The sequence below is a fragment of the Cibotium barometz genome, chromosome 3 (genome assembly GCF_041138505.1).
Source record: "Cibotium barometz isolate CiBa-2024 chromosome 3, ASM4113850v1, whole genome shotgun sequence".
In the NCBI taxonomy this organism is placed as follows: Eukaryota; Viridiplantae; Streptophyta; class Polypodiopsida; order Cyatheales; family Cibotiaceae; genus Cibotium; species Cibotium barometz.
The window spans coordinates 25,385,102-25,406,099 of NC_141048.1; the positions used below are offsets into that span (position 1 = coordinate 25,385,102).

Sequence of the window (20,998 nt, forward strand, 5' to 3'; positions counted from 1 at the left end):
AAAAGGCTGCAATTTTTTTTTCTCAAAAGGACGCGGAGTTCCATATCTACGTTTTCACTACGGTTTTTTCATCAAGGCTGCGAATTGCAAATTCTGTACCAGATAGCTCTTGTGTGTGCAAGGAGCGCTCAACCAAAGGGCAAGAAAGAGGGCCAAATGCACCAAGTAGAGGGCAGACATAGTAAACAAGCCAGGCGGCCTGTTGGTGCTTCAAATGCAGCCAGACAGGAGTGGAAGCATGTGCATCAAGGGGGTCTAGTGGTGCGCACTCACAAGCCAAAACTGGGAGAGCATAAATGCGGCCAGATTCGGCAAAACGCAGCTTATCCAAGCTACACAGTAGGCGGCCATATTGTAACATGCAGCAGAATTATGCGTAATGAAGGATCCTGTCACACAAAGTCTCACACCGCCTTCTTTATCTTGAGTTTCGCGAGTCTTTTGCAATCCACTTTATCACTTCAAACTTTAAGAGATGAGAGAGAGAGAGAGAGATCTGTACACCTTATTGGGTCCCAAATTACCCACTAAAGGGCCCCCTCCTATTGCGAGGAGCATTTGCTTTATTATCTTTGAAGAGAATGAATGAAGGACTGACTTGGGACTGTAGATAAGCCAAACGCAAGACCTTTGAAAGACCAAGAGTCGAGCTGACCTGTACACAACTGTAGAAGCACCAATGATGACCGTTCTCGATGCCTATGCACTCTTCCAATGGAATGTAGAAAGGCTGCAAATCTAAGGCTGAGATAAGGGGCTGTTTGGGACTGTTCTAGGCTGTGATATGCACTATGAATGAATGTAGAGGACGCGTTTTACCTTCACTCAAGTGGCTGTAACAAAACGATGATGAAAACGATTGTTGAATTCTACACAAGTGCTGAAAATGCAAGGTACTGATGTGCCTCTTTCCTTGGCTGAATGCTGGCTGCGTTTAGATGATGTATGCTTCTATGAATTATGCTCCAAGCTGCTGTGGACTAAATCGCTTACGAGATGATGAACATGAGATAATATGGGTGATGCAAAGCAAGGCTATTTATATGCCCTATATGCTGGTCGGCTGGTTGTGAAACTGGCCGACTGTAGCAATAAATTGCTACACGACTTGCTTAAATGGATTAATGGTAATAATGCTGGAAAAATGTGGGAAAAATGCAAAAAAAAAATGATAAAAATACGGGATGATATTCCAAGGCTTCTGCAATGGTCTATGTGGTCTCTGTGCATATGGGATGAATGATATGCAATATGCAACCATGATCTAATGCAAACCCTAAGGCTTCTACTAACTCTATATGCATGAATGATTCTCTCCAAGTGGGTTAAGGAACTTGAATGACTGACTGACTCTCTAAGGTTGAGGATTGACCTATATAGCTCGTGCCTGACATATCCTGGATTGAGGATTACAATGGGGTCACGGCGTACGACAATTTCATATCCTAAAACGGTCCTACTACTGTACAGTGTTGCACTGATGATGAGCCATCTTGTCACCATGCACTACAGTTCAGAGTGCATGTGACACATATTTAGCAGCAAAACGCAACAAAAGGGTGCCTCCAAGGGGTGCTACAAGCTGGCCAGTTCATCGACGGAGGGGGAAGATATGGTATATATAGCTTACAGGCCGGGTAGTTCATGGACAGAGGGGGCAAACAGGGTTTGTGTAGCTTCCTTGCCAATTCATGGACGGGGGACGGGGGGGCGGGGCGGGGGGGGGAAGGAGATAAGGTATATGTAGCTTCCCTGCTACTTCATGGACGGGGGGAGGGGGGGCAGATAGGGTATATGTAGCTTGGACATTGACCAACTCAAAAGGTCCCATGGCCGGATTCATGTGTTCGTAAGGGCTATTGTGCCTGATCACTGTAATATTGTCTAGGCACCCAATGAGCAGCCCAGTGTGCATAGAGTTATTAAGTCATTGTGTGAATACACTTCATTATTATTAGGGTTGGTAGAGTTGGTAGCCAACTCACCAACATTAAACACGATAAATAGGAGTCTAGGCCATAGCCATATATATTCATTGATCATCATTGAGTCATTGAGGGCTAACGAGCAATGCTGCCAGTGTGGACATAGGATGTCTTGCTTGCAAGAGTGCTTGAACACAATGAACTCAATGATTATGGAGTTCCACAAATCCCCCCCATATATAGTGCCCCATATTGTAGGTCGATCGTCGGACCCTACCCATGACCACATGTATCCGCCGACAAGATGTGTGTACTATGAACTCCCCGCAACCCGAGAACAGTGTGTCCTTGGTTTGCTATATCCAACACCCACATAATGCGGTCACTTAGTCCGCACAAGCATGCATCCTACTTGGCAGAGTGCCAAGTCTACATAAGCCGTCTCCTAACCAACTGGCCACACTTGGACCATCCAATGTCTAAACTGGGAATTGTCGAGTTCCTAACACCCACATAATGCGGTCACTTAGTCCGCAAAAGCATGCATCCTACTTGGCAGAGTGCCAAGTCTACATAAGCCGTCTCCTAACCAACTGGCCACACTTGGACCATCGAGTGTCTAAACTGGGAATTGTGGAGTTCCTAGATGCTCACCACAAATGGCTACTCCTGATAAAGGTAGGCTTACAACATAGAGCACACACTCACAGAAACATCACTAGGGTGGAGCATTGAGCAAATGCTTTTCCAACACCCCCCTCAATGCCCACCCGTACGTGAACTACCTCTTCAGTCTAACGCCTAGTCAATAAAGATGGCAATCCAGTAAACCTCTCCCAAGAGCCTTTGTGAAGATATCCGCACAATTATCTATCGTCAAGTAGTAGACCAACTCCACCTCTCCATCCATGATAAGCTCACGCAAATAATGATATTGAATCTCAATGTGCTTTGTGCGAGCATGAAGCACCGGGTTCTTGACAATAGCCATGCAGCTCTGATTGTCGCACAGTAACATTGTCGCACCGGTTTGAGCAACACTAAGATTCTCCTTAACTAGACTGCTTCACATGAAGCAAAGCAAGATGCCTTGTACTCAACGAACCTTGGGAAAGTATTACTATGGATTTTATTATGGATTTGCCTAGATCCCAGCATGGGAATGATGCTATTTGGACCATTGTGGACAGGTTTAGCAAGCAAGCTCATTTCTTGCCCGTCAAGAAAACCATTAAAGTTGATCATATGGTAAAGCTTTTTCTTGCTAACATTTTCAAGCATCATGGTATGCCTAAATCCATTGTTGGGGATAGAGATCCCAGGACTACAAGCCTTTTTTGGAGGGCTTTATTTGACAACATGGGTACTAAACTTGATATTTCATCAGCTTATCATCCCCAAACGGATGGCCAAAGTGAAGCTGCAAATTCAGTCGTGTTGGATTTGTTGAAGTGTTATGTGGCGGATCAAAAGACTGCATGGGAGAAGTATCTTCCACTTGTTGAGTTTGCCTACAACAATACGATCCATGCCTCCACGGAAAAGGCTCCGTTTGAGATTATTTATGGCAGAGTGGTATTGCCACCCATCCTTCGTACAAAGGATGAGATTTTTGCAGCTGATGAATATGTTCGTGACTTGGATATAGCCTTTGCTCAGGTGCGGACAGCCATTGCAAGGTCACAAGATAAGCATAGAATGGTTGCTGACAAGCATAGAAGGGACATGCAAGTCCAAGAAGGTGATTGGGCTTTGCTGAAATTTGAGAAGACTAGGCTTCGGAAGAGGCCAGGACGAGAAGGATCATATCCTAAGCTTTCTCCTCGCTATTATGGACCCTTCAAGGTGATTCAAAAGATCAATGAAGTGTCATACAGGCTTGCTTTACCTAGTCATTGTAGCAGATTCACAACACATTTCATGTGAGTCTTTTTCGGAAATATGTGGGGCCAAATCCTGACGAGCCTGTCACAGAAGATCCGCCAGAGATTGATGAGCTTGAGTAGATCCTCCAGCCAGAACAGATTGTTTTTCACAAGGAGCGAAAGCTACCTGCAGGAAAGCTTTCCAGGAGATACCTTGTGAAGTTTAAAAATTATTTGCCTATTGATGCCAAATGGGTAAACGAGGACTATTTTGTTGACTACCCACAGTTGTTGCAGGCATATCTTGAGGCTTTTCAGTTGAGGACAACTCTTTAGAAGCCCGAGGGGATGTCACCAATTGACCGACCATTTGGTCCATCTCCAGTTTTTGTGTCTCGTTCACTTGAGGCCAGGCCGGTGTCTCATGTGAAGAGGCCAGTATTTTTTGCTTGACATGTAGCCAGACTGGTGCCACCCGTGTGTTAGCAGGAAGGTGTCGTATGGACGGGAGCCAGACTGGTGCGACCCGTGTATGACCTGGACTGTGTTCTATCCATGGGATTGTCACGCCATGGAAGAGCCAGTATTCGTGCCATGTCTTGCCTATGGGACTGTCACTCCATAGGGAGGCTCGTGCCTGGAACTGTGTTTCACCTATGGGACTATCACTCCATAGGAAGACCAGGATTTATATTTTATGTCGTGCCATTTTTATGCCGACAGATATTTTGTACTTGTTCCATGAACGGGAGATATGTCCATGATACTGTTTGCACATGCACTCATGTTTTGCATGTTTTATACTGTTTTCGCATGATTTGTATTTTTGTGTTTGCCTGCTTGACGTGTCACTTACTGAGCGGGGACGCCTGCCAATGAGTCGTAAAGTTTGCTCTGTCTTCTGACGAGTTTTGTTGCGTGTGAACAGGTGGTAAGTGTATTGCACATGTTGGTTTAATAATTTTATCTCTAACCTTTCATTTTATAAGGTTGTATGTTCACATTCACTTAAAAGTGGGCACCCACTTAGGGGCCAAGGTGGGGAGCCACACTTAACTCGTGTGTGTGTGTTGGTGGGTGCATGGTCACCTACCCACACCACCATGAAGATGGCCGCCCCCATGCAAACGTGGGGACCCGGCCAGCTGTAATCGTTTACTCCACTTCAACCTTTACAAAAGAGAGCCACCACCTCTATCGTAAAAAAACCCGGCGATCATCTCCTCCGCTACAGGCTGCGCCAACTTCATCCCCTCAGCTGACGGCGATTCCCTCTGTCCAGCAGGCTGACGGCTGCCTCTTGCAGGCGGCTGTGCGCTTCATCCCTAGCGGCTGTGACCAAATTCAGCGGGCTGTTCACTCTGCTCTACAGGCGACCAAACAAGCTGCGCCTGTTTACTGCAGGCGACTAGGCGCCTCCATCCCCTCTTTGCAGCCAGGCGGCTGTGTGTGCATCTACAGTCAGGCGACCATACAAGCTGCACTGCCTTCCACAGCAGGCGGCCGCGTGTTCATCTCCAGCAGTTGTGCTCCTACAGCCAGGTGGCCGGTGGCTGTGCTCTACATACAGGTGGCTACTTCTCCATCTCTTGCAGGCTGCTCATCCTCTCCATAGGCGGCTACGCCGCCGCCGCCTCCACAGCAGGCGGCTGTGTCCTATCCTGCACAGCAGATGGTGGAACTCCTTTGTAGGCGGTTGCGCCTCCTTTCCAAAGGCGGCATCTCCCTTCTTCACGTGGCTACACCTTCAACGCAGGCAGCTCCTCCTCCTCCTCTTCAATAGGCTGCTGTGTCTTGGTGTCCTCCACTAGTAGCTGCACACAGACAGACACTCCCGGGTATTGGTCTTCCATCTGCAAGCTACAAGTAAGTGAATTCAGATTTAAGTTAAGAACTGTGTTGTAAATCTGATAAAAGATTCTCTCTCTACGGCTAACACCCGTTCGGTGCCGGGTAGTCCAAGCTTTTGGAGAACCACGGTCCAAAGGTGCCGAGATCGGGAGAGCCAGGCGTTAGTACAGGAGCGCCTGTTTGTGCGTGGTCCTGGAACACCAGTGGGGCGCTCTCCGCGGATTCCAGTGAAGGCATAGGACCGTAGAGACTAGACCACTCAAGTGGTCGCTCTACTTCGAACGTCGACTTCGAGCCTCTTGTTTGGTACTGTATTCATTTGTACATGGACATCATCTGGTTCTTTGAACCCATGGAGCATTGTATTTGTTAAATACTCCCAATAATATATCATATATTGAGGGGGGGGTCGACCCGTTCCGGCCCCAGTGCTGGTGTCCATCTATTTCATTTCATTTCAAATTTCAGTTGTTATTAAGTTGTCCATTTCAAATTGTGATATTAAGTTGTGCTATTACGCGTGTGGGTGTCCAACGGAGTCTATTCCCACTTGACGGGATCGGTTTCACTTTCTCTTGGCTGCACTCAACTTTCGAGGAGTTGTTTGCTGATTTTCTGATCAGCTTTGTTGAAGAGGAGGATTCTGCTGCGTTATCGGAGGATATGGCTTCTGGTCATAGTCATTCTTCTCTCTCGGGGATTCTCTTTTCTTCTCCCCGATCCCAAGCCCCAAATTCACAGGTTTCTTCTTCCCAGCTTCCTGTTTCTCTACCTTCTTCCCACATTCCTGTTTCTTTTCCTTCCATATTCCCCACCACCACCTGTAACACGCAGAAGCTCTGGGGATCTTCTTTCAGCCCTAAACACTACTGGAAACATGCTGATGCAAAACGCAGGCATGAAGATAGAGTAGAGAGAGAGATATGCTGGAAATTAAATATATATCATATAGTACAAAAAGGTACTTTTCTACAGCCCTAGGCTGCCTCATACAAAAGGTGAACATCACCCAAAATCTAGTCCTGATGCCGGACCCTAAGGACCCAACTCATAAAGAGTTGAATGAATACAATGATGAGCATCCTTGCTATTTATAGGCACTTTGGAATATTGGGCTGCTGGCCGACTGCTGGTCGGCTAGCTGACTGGCCTCTTTTTGTCCATAATCAGCGCCATCTGGTCCTTATGCAGCCGACAGCAATCCTCTCCTCCCGACAACCTCCCACGCAGCCGACAGTCCTTCTTCATGCCTTTGCTCCAATCCTTACACTGCCAAACAGCACTCTATGCTCCATGTCCTAGTTCTAATGCCCTTTTTCTTGGCTGCCCCTTCTGGATTAGCCCTGAGAATGTCCACGAGCATGTCATGCACATGACATCGCCCTCTGCTAAACTTGATGACGAGAATCCAACCTGTTCTTGAATGACTGTCATCATCCCAATCTTTTCCCGAAGTCCCTCTGTCATCCATCCATCTCTGGCAACCCTTTTCTTTGAAAACCCAGCCCGGTCTCCAAAACCACTCTGCCTCTAAATAAGATCTATGCATCTGTTCCCTCCAGTCCCCAATCCATTCTTGCCCTGACTCTGAACATTGTCTTGGTCTTCATTCCTGAGAAATGAGTCTGGCACTCTCACATCACCCCTTGGAGGATAATCCTCCGTTGGGACCGTTGCCTGAGAACTTATTTGGCTCACAGGACTGCCATCCCCTCTGGCTTTGTGGAACACCACCAACAAACCTCCTGGGAGCTCTTCCCGATTTTGTGTTCCTTGCCTTGGGCTTCGTATCCGTGTACTTTCCTGTACCTTGGACCTGTACAACATCATATGGTACTGATTCAGTGTTTAGCTTTGCTGAGTCTGATGCTTTGATACCAATGTAACACGTGGAAGCTCTGGGGGTCTTCTTTCAGTCCTAAACACTACTGGAAACATGCTGATGCAAAACGCAAACATGAAGATAGGAGTAGAGAGAGAGAGAGAGAGATGCTGGATTCAGTATATATAATATAGTACAAAAAGGTATTTTTCTACAGTCCTAGGCTGCCTCATACAAAAGGTGAACATCACCCAAAATCTGGTCCTAATGCTGGACCCTAAGGACCCAACTCATAAAGAGTTGAATGAATACAATGATGAGCATCCTTGCTATTTATAGGCACTTTGGAATATTGGGCTGCTTGGCCGACTGCTGGCCCGCCAGCCGACTGGCCTCTTTTTGTCCATAATCAGCGCCGTCTGGTCCTTATGCAGCCGACAGCAATCCTCTACTCCTGACAGCCTCCAACGCAGCCGACAGTCCTTCATGCCTTTGCTCCAATCCTTACACTACCAAACAGCACTCTATGCTCCATGTCCTAGTTCTAATGCCCTTTTTCTTAGCTGCCCCTTCTGGATTAGACTTGAGAATGTCCATGAGCATGTCATGCACATGACACCACCACTTCTCTTGTTTCCCCCCTCCCACAAACCCTCATCCCAACCCCTTCCCATGTGCCATCCTATTCACCCCCTCAAGTGAGTGATTCCATGAAGCTGACTGCTACCAACTACCATACTTAGTCGTTTTATACGCAATTGCTTCTTGAAGGAGCAGGTGTGTGGCCCTCTGTCACCACTCCTCACTTGGTGGATCCCGCGTTTCGTGGAGTTCTGGATGCACAGACCCATCTCATCATCATCCATTGTATGACACCATCTATCGAGGCACAACTTCTGTAATCCTCATCCGATATCTGAAATCTAATGCAAGAGTAAGCCCTTGACTGACCTTTGTAATTGCTGTTGTTAGGGCTGAATCTGTTGCCCTTTTGAAACATTCAACTGCTCTTCAAGTTCAATCTTCTCTTCCTTGCCTGGCTTCTCTAAAAGACTTGTCAAAAATGTGTAGAATGGGAAGATTACAGCCCTCCAAAAAGTAGGCTAGCTTGCATTAACTTGCGTTAACTTGCATTAGCTGCCTTGATTTGCGTTTTTGCATTCATTGGATTCACATTTCGTGAGCAATCTACTGCCTATTCTAGGCATAGTTGCATAAAACAGAAGTGGATGCAATGGAAACCACTAGGAACGGCAAGTCTTTAACAATACATAACAAAGGTGAGAGATATATTTGTAAATTGATTAGAAATGAGGAAACAAGTAAAGAAATAGAGGAGAAAACTAGGATGGATCATAATTTGGGAAAAACGGTTAGAAAATTTTTGAAAGGAAAAAATTGCATGGGAAATCTTGAGAGGAGTTTAAGAAACGGAAATGTAAACTTTGACTCGAGAAAAATGGAGTTTTCGCAATTTTGCTAGGAGATGGCCAGGCATAGTAAAAGAAAATGGCCGTGTCCTAGTCAAGTATTGCAAAAACTTCGTTTCTCAGGAAGAGCCGTTTTCGTTTTTGTTTCCCCATTTCTATTTACATTTACTATATAATGTTAAAGACATGCAATTTCTTATAGCCATTTCCATTTCCTAGTTTCAAGCCATTTCCATTGTGGAGACATCATCCATTTCCACTGCCATTTCCATTGCATGCAAGAAGTTCTCAGTGTATGTATCATAGTTATAGTTTTGACAACTGGTGGAATTATCATAAGTGTCCCAAATGGGTTTTAATAGGTTTTCATACCTATTTTTAGGCTTACTATTTATTTTTGGACAATTTGATGTACTGTAGAAGCCCTTTTTTTTATTATTCATAAATTTACGAGAAGCATGTAGATGTTTTGCTCAGCACTAGGAAAGCTTGGAATTCAATACAGAGTGAGATCTATACATGAGTTTGAAGTTTGTTAGTGAATAGGAGCCCCAGGGGACCAAATTTGGGCCGGTCAGACATGCTAGATATGAAGGGGTGCAAGTTTAGTGTGAAGAGACCTTGAAAATTCAAATGAAATGTTGAGAAGAAGAACTCGTGGTTTTCTCCTTGCATGTAGAGCATTGTGAGTAATTGCGAAGCATAGAGAGTGCAAACGGGCTGCCAATCATGTCATATATATATTGCTATGCACATTTCTCTCTCAATTCTGTGTTATTCTTGAGTTTTCATTATCATCAAAAGGGGGGTAATTAGTGCAGTTATTAGTGGCTGCAATTAGGCCATTTGTGAGCGATTTATGCATCCATTGGAGCAATTGGCTGAGCAAGGAGAGAGAGCAATTGGATTACCCCTGTGGTCGAGACTTGTTACTATGGTCTTGGCTGCCTCACACTCATTACCTCTTTGGTCCCTTTCAGGTTCGGACTCATAACATGAGAAATGTTGGCAAATCTGAATTTGGATGCAAAAATCCAACACTATTTATTGATTGCCAGCACTTTTTCAGCTATAGACTTAAGTGCTCTATCTTAAAAATAAAAGCATACAGCTCCAAGTAAGATAAGCAAACCTTTTGTGTTCACCACAATAAGAAGGTCTGCCAATCATGTCATATATCTATTGCTATGCAAATTTCTCCCTCAATTCTGCGTTATTCTTGAGTTTTCATTATCATCAAAAAGGGGGTAATTAGTGCAGTCATTACTTGTAACATGTGGAAGCTTCGGGCGAGATCGGTAACTTCAATGCTCAGAAAACAGCACACTTGTTGCGACGAAATTAACGCACAAAATTGAATATAGATGTGCAAAAAAATAGAGAGAGAGAGAGAGAGGGAGAAGAGGACACAATATTGGGTCCCGAATACCCTCTGTAGGGCCCCCACCACGAATGGTGTATTTGCTTTTATTAGAATGATGCAAAAAACTGAAATAAAAGACTGACTGAACCTTCTTGGCTGAGATGGATCTCTGCCCTTGACCTTCAATCCTTCACCCCTTTTGCGTTAGCTTGTTCTTGGCTGTCCTAGCCCTTGGTTCAGCTTCAGCACTTGGTGAATGATGAGATAAATGAATTGATTTGTGGCTTGGGTATTTATACCCTTCAGGACATCCAGTCGGCTGGTTCTACAGCAGTCGGCTGTCCTAAAATAGCTCCACGACTGGAAAATACAGCATTAAATGCTGAAAAATGCTATGCATGACTAAAATAAAAGCTGGCCATCAAGCACCTCAAACCTGGCTGCTGGGCAGCCTGTGTGGGCTGCCCCACACCTGGATTATAGTCCCTTAGGGGCTGTGTGACCAGTCGGCCACCTGTCCAAGAGCCCTAGGGCTGTCTACAGCCCCTCTATGGCCATCCCATGGCTGGTGGGTACAACCAAGGCCTTCCTAGCCCCTATGGGGGTGGTTCTAGAATCTACACCTTCCCCATGCCCACATCTATCCTTGGGGTAGCCCTATGGGCTGGCCCCTTTCCTATATGCAAACCCTAACTGTCTACACAATGATCTGGCATCCACTAACATACCAGATACACAGAACCACTGACATCATTCCAGAGGGAGACTCACAACACGGACTGGCACTGTTTCATGTGCAAGATAGTGCGGTGTGCACACCTAACCTTGGACGCATGTGCAAGACAATGCACACCTGACCTCGGACGACTGGAATGGAACCTTGGCTGCCTTGTACCAGTTTTCCATCCCAGGTCCTGCACCTTCTGTACAGATATGTCTACGTGGCATCCAAGTGAGGGATGCACGTGACATTACTGGCTGCAATTAGGCCATTTGTGAGCGATTTACGCATGCATTGGAGCAATTGGCTGATCATGAGAGAGAGCAATTGAACTCCCCTTGTGGCCAAGACTTATTACTATGGTCTTGGCTGTCTCACACTCATGACCTCTTTGGTCCCTTTCAGGTTCGGACTCATAACATGAGAAATGTTGGCAAATCTGAATTTGGATACAAAAATCCAACACTATTTATTAATTGCCAGCACTTTTTCAGCTATAGACTTAAGTGCTCTATCTTAAAAATAAAAGCATACAGCTCCAGGTAAGATAAGCAGACCTTCTTTTGTGTTCACCACAATAAGAGCACTTGCACCTGCTGCTTGTGCAACTCTTGCTTTTTTTGTGAACGTACAGTCTCCTCTCCGCGTCAAAGCCGCATGCCCATTAAGCTGGAAATTGATTCAAAATAAGGCCAGTACTGCTGACAGATATGATGGATTCCATCTACATCACTCTAAAGACAAATCAAAACCAACTTTAACCTGGTTGGAGGTTGAATTGCAACAGATAGCTGGGGTGACGGCTTCAAGATCAAAGATGCGAGCCTCTCGAGCATGTGACTCCATTGCTTTGCCGAAACGGGCACTAACTCCCACAACTTCTCCTTTTTTTATCCCATCTATCCAGCTTTGAACTTTCACCTACAAGCTTAGATGTGAGTTAGGAGTTACAGCCAAAAAAATACTTAGCTAGTGCACACACACACACTTATACAGTAGTATGGATGTCTGTTTGTATGTGTGTGTGTGTGTGTGTGTGTGTGTGTGTGTGTGTGTGAGAGAGAGAGAGAGAGAGAGAGAGAGAGATGATTTTGGGCAAGGGAAAAATGTAATTTAAAAGATAAAAAATAGTCCTGACCATAACTACACCTAAATTTTTTATCAGCCACATACCCAGTGTTCAGGCCGTTTTAGGAATAACCCACCTAATTCTTGTGTGTGTGTGTGTTGAGGGAGTTGGTGTTGAAAGGGAGGGGGAGGGGGGGAAGAGAGATTATATTTCAGGAAAGCTGAGAAAGAGAGAGAGATGGCCGTTTTTTAACAAAAAACCACTTGACTCGTGCAAAATTAGCAAATGGGTTTGTTTAATTTCCAGAAATTAAGGTGAAGATTTACGCATGAGATCAAGAATTGGCATTTACCAGGACAAATTTGTTCGTGCAGCCAGGGCGCTTGGGCGCATTCTCGTCATCGTGGACTATGTCACCAGAAACGGCAGGCTGGGGAGCCAAGAGGAGGAGAAGGATGGCAAAAGACACAGCAAGGTGTGCGTGTGCAGAGAAATCCATGGCTCCAGGCGTCATCACAAAGGTGTTAGCGCTAGATCTTCAATTCTGTCAAAATGTGACCCTCAAGGCCATGGGAGCTCCTTCATCTGAATCCCTGGTCGCACTCTCTCTCTCTGTGTGTGTCTATGAGAATTCGATCTGAATGGTGGTGAGCTCCTTAGGCTTCTTCTTCCTGGGTGCTGTGTGTGTGTGTGTGTGTGTGTGTGTGTGTGTGTGTTCTTCAGGGTTCTTCGTCGTTTCTCTTCTGTGTTCTGCGTGTGCGCTTGTAGGTACACCGCTTGCCTTTACTTTTGCGTGATGAGACGCGTCGTCCTGCTGCACTAACCAGTACGTACTATACGGACAGGGGAAGCATCATATTCCATTTATAGTTTATATTTTGATATTCCATCTATAGTTTATATTTTGATATTTTTTGCACAACTGCAAATAGCCTTCTTATGGGGTGGCACCCCACATTACTTATTATTAGTTATCATTTGAAAGGTTGAAATTTGGATGGGCATATAAATAATTATTTGCTAAAAACACTACTTATGATTTTTTCAACGGGGAAGACTTTCTTTATTATTATTTCTTGAAGCTTGAAATTTGGATTGGCATTATTATAGGCCCATTAACATTTTGGAAGCACATTTTTAAGGTTTTTTAAGAGGAAGACTTTCTTTTCAAGGTCAAATTTTCCTATTCTATATTTAAAAACCCATGGAGGGTTTCACAATCTTCAAAACTAAGGGAAGAAATTCAGATTTTTTTATTTCTTTATTTTTAACTTTTAACTTTTCTAAAGATATATTTTTATTTCATACTTTTTAAATTTTAGCTTTTCTATTATATTTTCTCTATGCTAGAATTGAGAAATCCAACTTTGAATTTTGACATCACCAACCTTTTTTGTGTAAGCATTATCTTTTAGGTTGTTTTTTACTTGCCTTTGTAAGAAGAAAGGCCTTAGCACTATTCCAAATTATAAGCTCAACAAAAAATAAGAGATTTATCTTTTTTTTAAACTTGAAAATATGGTGGCAAAGCACTATTAGTTAGTAGGGCTCTCTCTCTCTCTCTCTCTCACACACACACACACACACGATTCCACTATTCAAAAAAGTAAAGTCATGTACCATGGAGAATCCTTCTCTTTACCTTCATGAACTAGAGAATGGTCATGAGTAGAGACCATTCCTAGAAAAATGGCGAGTTGGCGGCAAAATGGCAACAATTAGCAAGCAACTCACCAAGGGATGTTCTGCTCATGACCGTTCCCTTTCATCACAATCAGCAAAACAAGGAGGTGGGCTTACAATTTGTAAAAGCTAGTGAGGTATCTAACAAAAGGAAGATAACACACCACTTTTCTAGAGGTGCAACAATGGCAAACGAGCACAAAAGATCTACATAAATCAGTCTTCCCAAAACTTTATTGATGATGGTGGTAGACAGGTGCAAGTGGTGGAAATTTTGAACTTTCAAAGAGGTTGAATTGATGACCTCAATCCGTGCTACTTCAACTCGCAACTATGACGGATTGTATCAATTTTATTTGGTTGAAAAAAATAATATTTTTTTGGGATTTAGGAACTTCATGTAGACCATGAGTGGGACATGCCACCAAGCAATATAATACATAAATCATGAGTGGGACAAGCCACCAAGCAATATCATACATGAAAGCATAGTAATCTTTGCATCATACAGAACCTTTTTGGGATTATAACATAGCGATATCTCTCCATCCTATAGATCGTGATATAGCAATCAATTTGCATCACATAGGTTAATGATACCAAAGGCAAACCAGTTGTGGGAAGAAGAAGCTACCAAAATATGAGAAAAAAATTCAATTATATGCATTTGAAGGACCAATAAACACTCAACTTAATCTTTGTTACATATATGTCTATGACAACGCACATCAAAAAGATTTGAGATGTTGGAATAAGTAATAAATTAGATCGTGTCGCAAGCGAGTACGTTCAATGAGTATTACCAAGTATAGATAGCAATTATACTACTTAAAAGAAAATGAAGCACCGCTACATGGCAATGTGTGGCATGTCTTCATTCCTTGTTTATTGGTCCATGGGTAGTAATTTCCTAATGTATCAAGAGACCTAATTGAAGTTTCAATTAGTATTTGCATGCTTGGTGCATTTTGGGAGTATAATGTTGAGAGTCTTAAAAGAAATAAGAACCTTTATGAGGAGTAGAATGTTCAATAAGGTTATATGGGGTTGTGATTTAAATTGGCGTTTATGTTGTGCATTGTATGTCCAACAACTTAACTATAGAAAGGGGTACTCTCATGTGCTAGATGAAACCATGGAACAATATACGGCACTTCATGTTTGAATTCCACTTCTAAAACTTAGGCTTATTATTTTGTAAATTTAATAAATACTTTTCAAAAGAGACAAGAATCCATGTGCCAATGCGTGTCCTCCCTCTGTCTTATTTTGTAATTTCTATAAGTACTTTTCAAAAGAGACTAGAATCCATGTGGCGACACATGTTCTCTCTCTCTCTCTCTTTTATATTAGATATTAGAATAACATATTGCTATGTGTAGGTGAGGCTTACGCGATGATAGTGATGTGCATTGTTAGTTAGTAATCAAAGGAGCATTCTCAATATGTTAAGGAAGAATCCTATGTTTAAAGTGACGTGAGAAGCTAAGATTGGATGGTGTGGTGAAGGTAACCTTGTTAATGTTGACAAGTTTCAAAGTGTGCTTAATCATTGGATTGTTTTTTGCCTCCACTTTGCATGATTGTTCTTTAGGTAAACATGGACTGTGGTAAAGATCACTAGCTTGTTGAAAGCATGTGGACCTACTGTGCTATGGACTGTGGTAAAGACACTAGTTTGTTGAAAGCATGTGGACCTACTCTGTGGACCTACTCATAGCACACTATAAATTATGAAGTGATGGGAATTTAACTCTCTCTCTCTCTCTCTCTCTCTCTCTCTCTCTCTCTCTAAACGTACCTTGTAATCTTGAGTTTTTGAAGTTTCTAAGTTAGGGTTCTTGAGTATACAATTTTTTCCATGCAGCTTATGCATTGTGCTTTTCTATGTCTTGGTATACTCGTAAGTTACGATTTTAGGTAGGGTGCATGTGTGTGTGTCCCTAGAAAGTTTTTTTTGTATATTTTCTCTTTTGGCACGTGGCATGGAGTAGGACAAAAGAGGAAGGGTAATGAACTTGTGGGGCGGCGTTGGAAGAAGCTAGATAGGGATAAGAGGATGATAGGGGATGCATGTTTATTGACACGATTTGAGGGCATTGCATGCTAGGGATAAGGGGATGACAATGGGTGCATGCTTATTGTTACAAGTTAAGGATGACAATGGGTGCATTGCATACTAGGGATAAGGGGATGATAATGGGTGCATGCTCATTATGACAAGTTAAGGATGTTGTGGGTTAATGAGCTATTTGTAAAGAGGGGAGGGGATATGCAAAGGAGGGAAGTGGGGAGAGGAGCTATTTTTTAAGAGGGGAGGGGCTATGTGAAGGAGGAAAGTAGGGTTGGGGGGTGGCATGGAAGAGAGAGTAAGGGCCATTGTTGTGATTGGTGGAGGAAACATGGAGGGTAGAGGTGTTAAAACCCTAAGATCTCTCTAGATAATCATCATGCATAAACATGCATAAACCAGGTATAAACTCATCCACCCGACCACCCCCGAGCCCAAGGATAAACACATAAATACAATGAAGTACCACATACCTTACCTTGGTGTCCCATACCACCAAGAGATATGACATCATTCTAGCAGCACATAACTCTAATGTGAAATGACATGAGAGTAGATACAATCCTCTACACAAGAGAACATCCCATGAGTGTGCCCCATGCCCCTATTATATAGGAGGGCCCTCAAGTGACTCTTGACTCTCCAATTTCCATGTGTGACCCTTGGATGCCTAACCCTAACCTCAATCCTTAAGGTTAGCCCTAACCCATGCTCCACTAGAGCTTGTTCCCATACTCCCATGCCCACAAGCCTAATGTGGGTTAGCCTCCTAGTATATGCACATATAATGTGCACATAACATACTTCCCCTCTCTCAAAACATTGCACGAAAGAAGGAAATCTGCGCTGAACATTCTCAACCGACTACCAAGTCGAATCCTCTATTTCCCTATCTTTCCACATAATTTTAACCTCAGGGATTAGTCGACTACGAAGTTTCCTTTCCCTAAATTCAAGTACCTTTTCAGGTTCATGTGGAACATATGATAAATCTTCAACTTCAACGAGTTCTGTGTTATCCTTAACCTCCCAGTTTATTTTTCAATCTACTGACATGAAAGACTGGATGAACTCTAACATGTGGAGGCAGTTTTAGTTCATACGCAACTGTGCCAATCCAACGTATAACTTGAAATGGACCACAATATCTAGGAGATAATTTTGAGCATTTTCTTATTGAGATAAAGTCTGAGAGTCTTTAGGAACTTTAAAATAAACCAACATTCCTGGTTCAAAAGACCGAGGTGAGTGTCCTCTATCAACATAAAACCGTGCCCTATCTTGAGCACTCCTGATAGAATCCCAAGCTTTGGTCAGCATTTCCTGCATATCACGCAAGAAATCCCTCGATGCATCAAGCTCAATGTCCTTAAGACTGACATCAATAAGTGCCCTAGGTTGATACCCATACATAAGTATGAACCTAAACCAGTAGCCGTATGTTTAGAACCGTTATAGGCAAATTCCATCATTGGAAGATACTTTTTCCAATTTGATGGTTATTCAGAGACATATGCACGAAGCATATCCTCTATAATCTGATTCACATGCTCTGTTAGCCCATCAGACTGCGGATGATCAGAGGAACTCATACTCAAGGTAGTTTCCTCGTTGTAAACCATTCGGAATAAAGTAAGAAGACATGGCATTATAATGGTAGGAACGAGGGATCCATCGGTGGCCCGACGTACCCACATCCGAGTTACCCATATCAACATAGGGAGTCATCAACGTCTCGACGATGAGTCACATATTTACATCCGTAAATATGTATCGGCGTCCCGAGTTACCCATATCAACATAGGGAGTCATCAACATCTCGATGAGTCGCATATTTACATCAACGTCTCGATGAGTCACATATTTACATCCGTAAACCATCAAGTGGACTGTATAAATCACCTAAAGGATGGAACTAGAGAAAAAAATGCCAACAAAGGAAGAATCCAAAATTCCTTAATCCGAACGCAACAAGATAAACTCGTTGAACTCTAAAGAAAGAGATTTCAACAAGTGAAAATGCCGACAAGATTACATTCATCAAAACATGCAGGCTATAGATAAGAGGAGTTTGTCTAGAGAATGCTTACACTACAACTTCAAGTGAAGTCCAAAAATGAGATTGTCTTTGAATGTTGGGGTCAACATGCCAAGTGATGTAAGCAAGACAACAATCATGTGTCCAAATTATCCGATAAGATAATATATGTGAGGGATCACTAGCATCCCATACCACCATGATACCACCCATACATACCTTACCAATTTGGAACTCCCTAGTATGCCGTCTAGGAAATATGAAAAAAATCCTGCATAAAGGGAATGAAATGGTCTTATCCTAGACTTTCACATACTAAAACTTGTCTCTATGTACCTGAGACCACATCAAGGAATAACTTTTTTTGAGTACATCATTAGAAAACAATTTGAAGTATTGGCACCTTTCTAATGATAACTACCCAATAAACACAATAAAGCTAGGGTAGAAAAATAACAATTCACCTAGATACATAAGAAACTAGGTATCTAAGTTGGAATATGTACAAGAGTACAAGGAACATACTCTAAAATTACGTGTAAAAACAAATGTAAACCCTACCTTCAAAGCACATGATATTATCCAAAAGATCAAAAGATCCTCATAAAACCATGGATAGAAGCACCTCGAATCCATGAAAACCATAGTTGATCATAAAAATTAATGCATGCCATCTAATGGTCATTAATCATGCCAAAAGAAGCATTAAAATTGGTGGCCAACTCATCAATCCGGAGTATATGAACGTGGTGTTGTTCAAGCAAAACTCTAAAGTAAGAAAGTGAAACACATGTGTGTAGCACTCATTAAAAACCCCTAGACACAAGTGATCTAGGCAGAACCTGATGAGTCCATATAAAACTTGGAAACCATCCAATAAAATCCACCAAAACAACTAGATCAACTAACCCATGATAGAATTTGTTTTAGGCTTAGGAAATTAAGCATAGACCACACTTAAGCAAGTGCAAAATAAATTATCATGGAAAAGTGTCAAAGGCTAGACATACTTTCCCTAATTTTTTAGAGTCTTAAAATATGCTAATTTTGAATTCCACCAAACCTATCTTATGGCATTCCAAACCTATATTTTTTCAAAAAAAAATTAGCAATTAGATTTGCCAAAATACCATTGATATTTTAAAAATACCAATTTCTAGGATAAATAATTTCTAGAATATTCCTAAATTCTCTTGAGAATCCCATCATTCACGAAATTTTCAATTCCGCTCGACAATTCTCAAATCCAATAAAAATTTATAATTTTAATGGATTTCCTATTTTTTGGGGTTAAAAATAGATTTTTAAAAGAATTTAAATGGTCACAGGTGCCCGAATGGACACACCACATGCCAATCACCAATCCCAAATTTTCCAAAAAATTAAAATGACCTTTGTCTAGTTTTTCACTAATTTCTAAGAATTTTTAAAAAAATTTAATTTACCCCGAACGCGTTAGAATACAAAGGGTCCAAAAAATTCGGAATCCCTATGGTCTTCCCAGAATACGGAAAGCCAACAGTTTCAGGAAAATGAAAAGACAAAAAAAATCAGAATGTGAAAGGTCAAAAGTTTTTGGAATCCAAAAGGTCAAAAGTTTTTGGAATCCAAAAAGGTCAAAAGATCCCCGGAATTCGGAAGGTCAGTAGGTTTCTCGGAAATTGAAAAGCCAAAAGGCTCCAAAAGAAAAAAAAATAAAAAAAATCAGAGGATTTTTTTTCCAAATCTCTTATTTTCTTTTTTCTTTTTTCTTTTTCGAAGCTTTTTTCTAAAAGTATTGAAAAGCTAAAAAAACTCTTTTTTAATAATTAAAAGCTTCAATTTGTAAATCTTATAAATTATTATTTTTTAATGGAGGGTGGCTTTTTTCGCTCGGTAGCCTGCAGCGCCCCCGCATTGCGAATTGTGTGAGAGAGAGAAGGAGAGCTCCTCTCCTTCCGTTGTTCTTCATTCCATCCTTCTCTCTCTCTCTCCACCCCCTCGTTCTCTGTTAACAGAGAGGAAGATTAACCTTTAATTAAATTTTTAATCATAATTAAAACTTAATTATGATTAACATTAATCAAAATATGCCTTTTAAGAGGTGTTCACATACGCGGGAGAGAAAAATAGAAGGAAATTCCAAATTTTAAGGGAAGAAAATAATTTTACGCGCACGAGAGAGAACCCAATGAATCAATTGGCTGCTCTATACTGTATTTCAGCAGAAAATTTGGCAGAAAATTGATAGCATCTCCACGGAAAAATGTAATAAAAATATATATTTTTTTCATAAAAATGCTCTAAAAACTTCTAAATAATTAGAAAAAATTCCTAAAAATTATAAAAATTCAGGGAATTCATTCTACCAAAAATATCCACAATAAAATGTGTGGTATTTTGGTAAAAATTCAATAAATACTTATTTTAAACTAAATTATTTTTTGGAAAAAAATAGCATTGAACTCACGGAATTCCCCATAATGTTGATTCGTTCATTGAATAGAAGAAACACGTGTTCAAACTGCCATATTGACGATCCACGTGCGTAATCACTAAAACAAACCAATAAAATGATATTTTTTATTTAGTAGATATTAAAATTTACTTAAAAAATGCTAAAAATTAGAATAAGAAAGAAAAAACAACAACAATTAGCTAGAGATTGCTCTGATATCACTGTTAAAATCCTAAGATCTCTCTAGATAATCATCATGCATAAACCAGGCATAAACTCATCCACCCGAGTCCAAGGATGCACACATAAATACAATGAAGTACCACCCGAATCCTAAGATCTCTCTAGATAATCATCATGCATAAACCAGGCATAAACCATCCTCGAGTCCAAGGATGCACACATAAATACAATGAAGTACCACATACCTTACCTTGGTGTCCCATACCACCAAGAGATATGACATCATTCTAGCAGCACATAGCTCTAGTGTGAAATGGCATGAAAGTAGATACAATCCTCTACACAAGAGAATATCCCTTAAGTGTGCCCCATGTCCCTATTATATAGGAGGGCCCTCAAGTGACTCTTGACTCTCCAATTCCCATTTGTGACCCTTGGATGCCTGACCCTAATGTCAACCCTTAAGGTTAGCCCTAACCCATGCTCCACTAGAGCTTATTCCCATGCTCTCATGCTCACAAGCCTAATGTGGGTTAGCCT

At 41.9% G+C, this 20,998-nt stretch overlaps 1 protein-coding gene across 1 annotated transcript in view; it reads right to left on the reverse strand.

Annotated features, from left to right (window-relative positions):
• The window catches only part of LOC147639878 (signal peptide peptidase-like 5), a 47,591-nt gene extending 34,683 nt beyond the window's left edge, over positions 1-12,908 (reverse strand). Inside the window, exons 1-3 of the mRNA XM_086775002.1 lie at positions 12,399-12,908; positions 11,740-11,898; positions 11,535-11,646 (exon numbers count right to left, since the gene is read on the reverse strand). Coding sequence (XP_086631128.1) covers positions 11,535-11,646; positions 11,740-11,898; positions 12,399-12,560 — 433 coding nt within the window. The 5' untranslated portion in view covers positions 12,561-12,908. The remainder of the gene's footprint in view (positions 1-11,534; positions 11,647-11,739; positions 11,899-12,398) is intronic.
• Between the last annotated feature and the right edge of the window lie 8,090 nt (positions 12,909-20,998).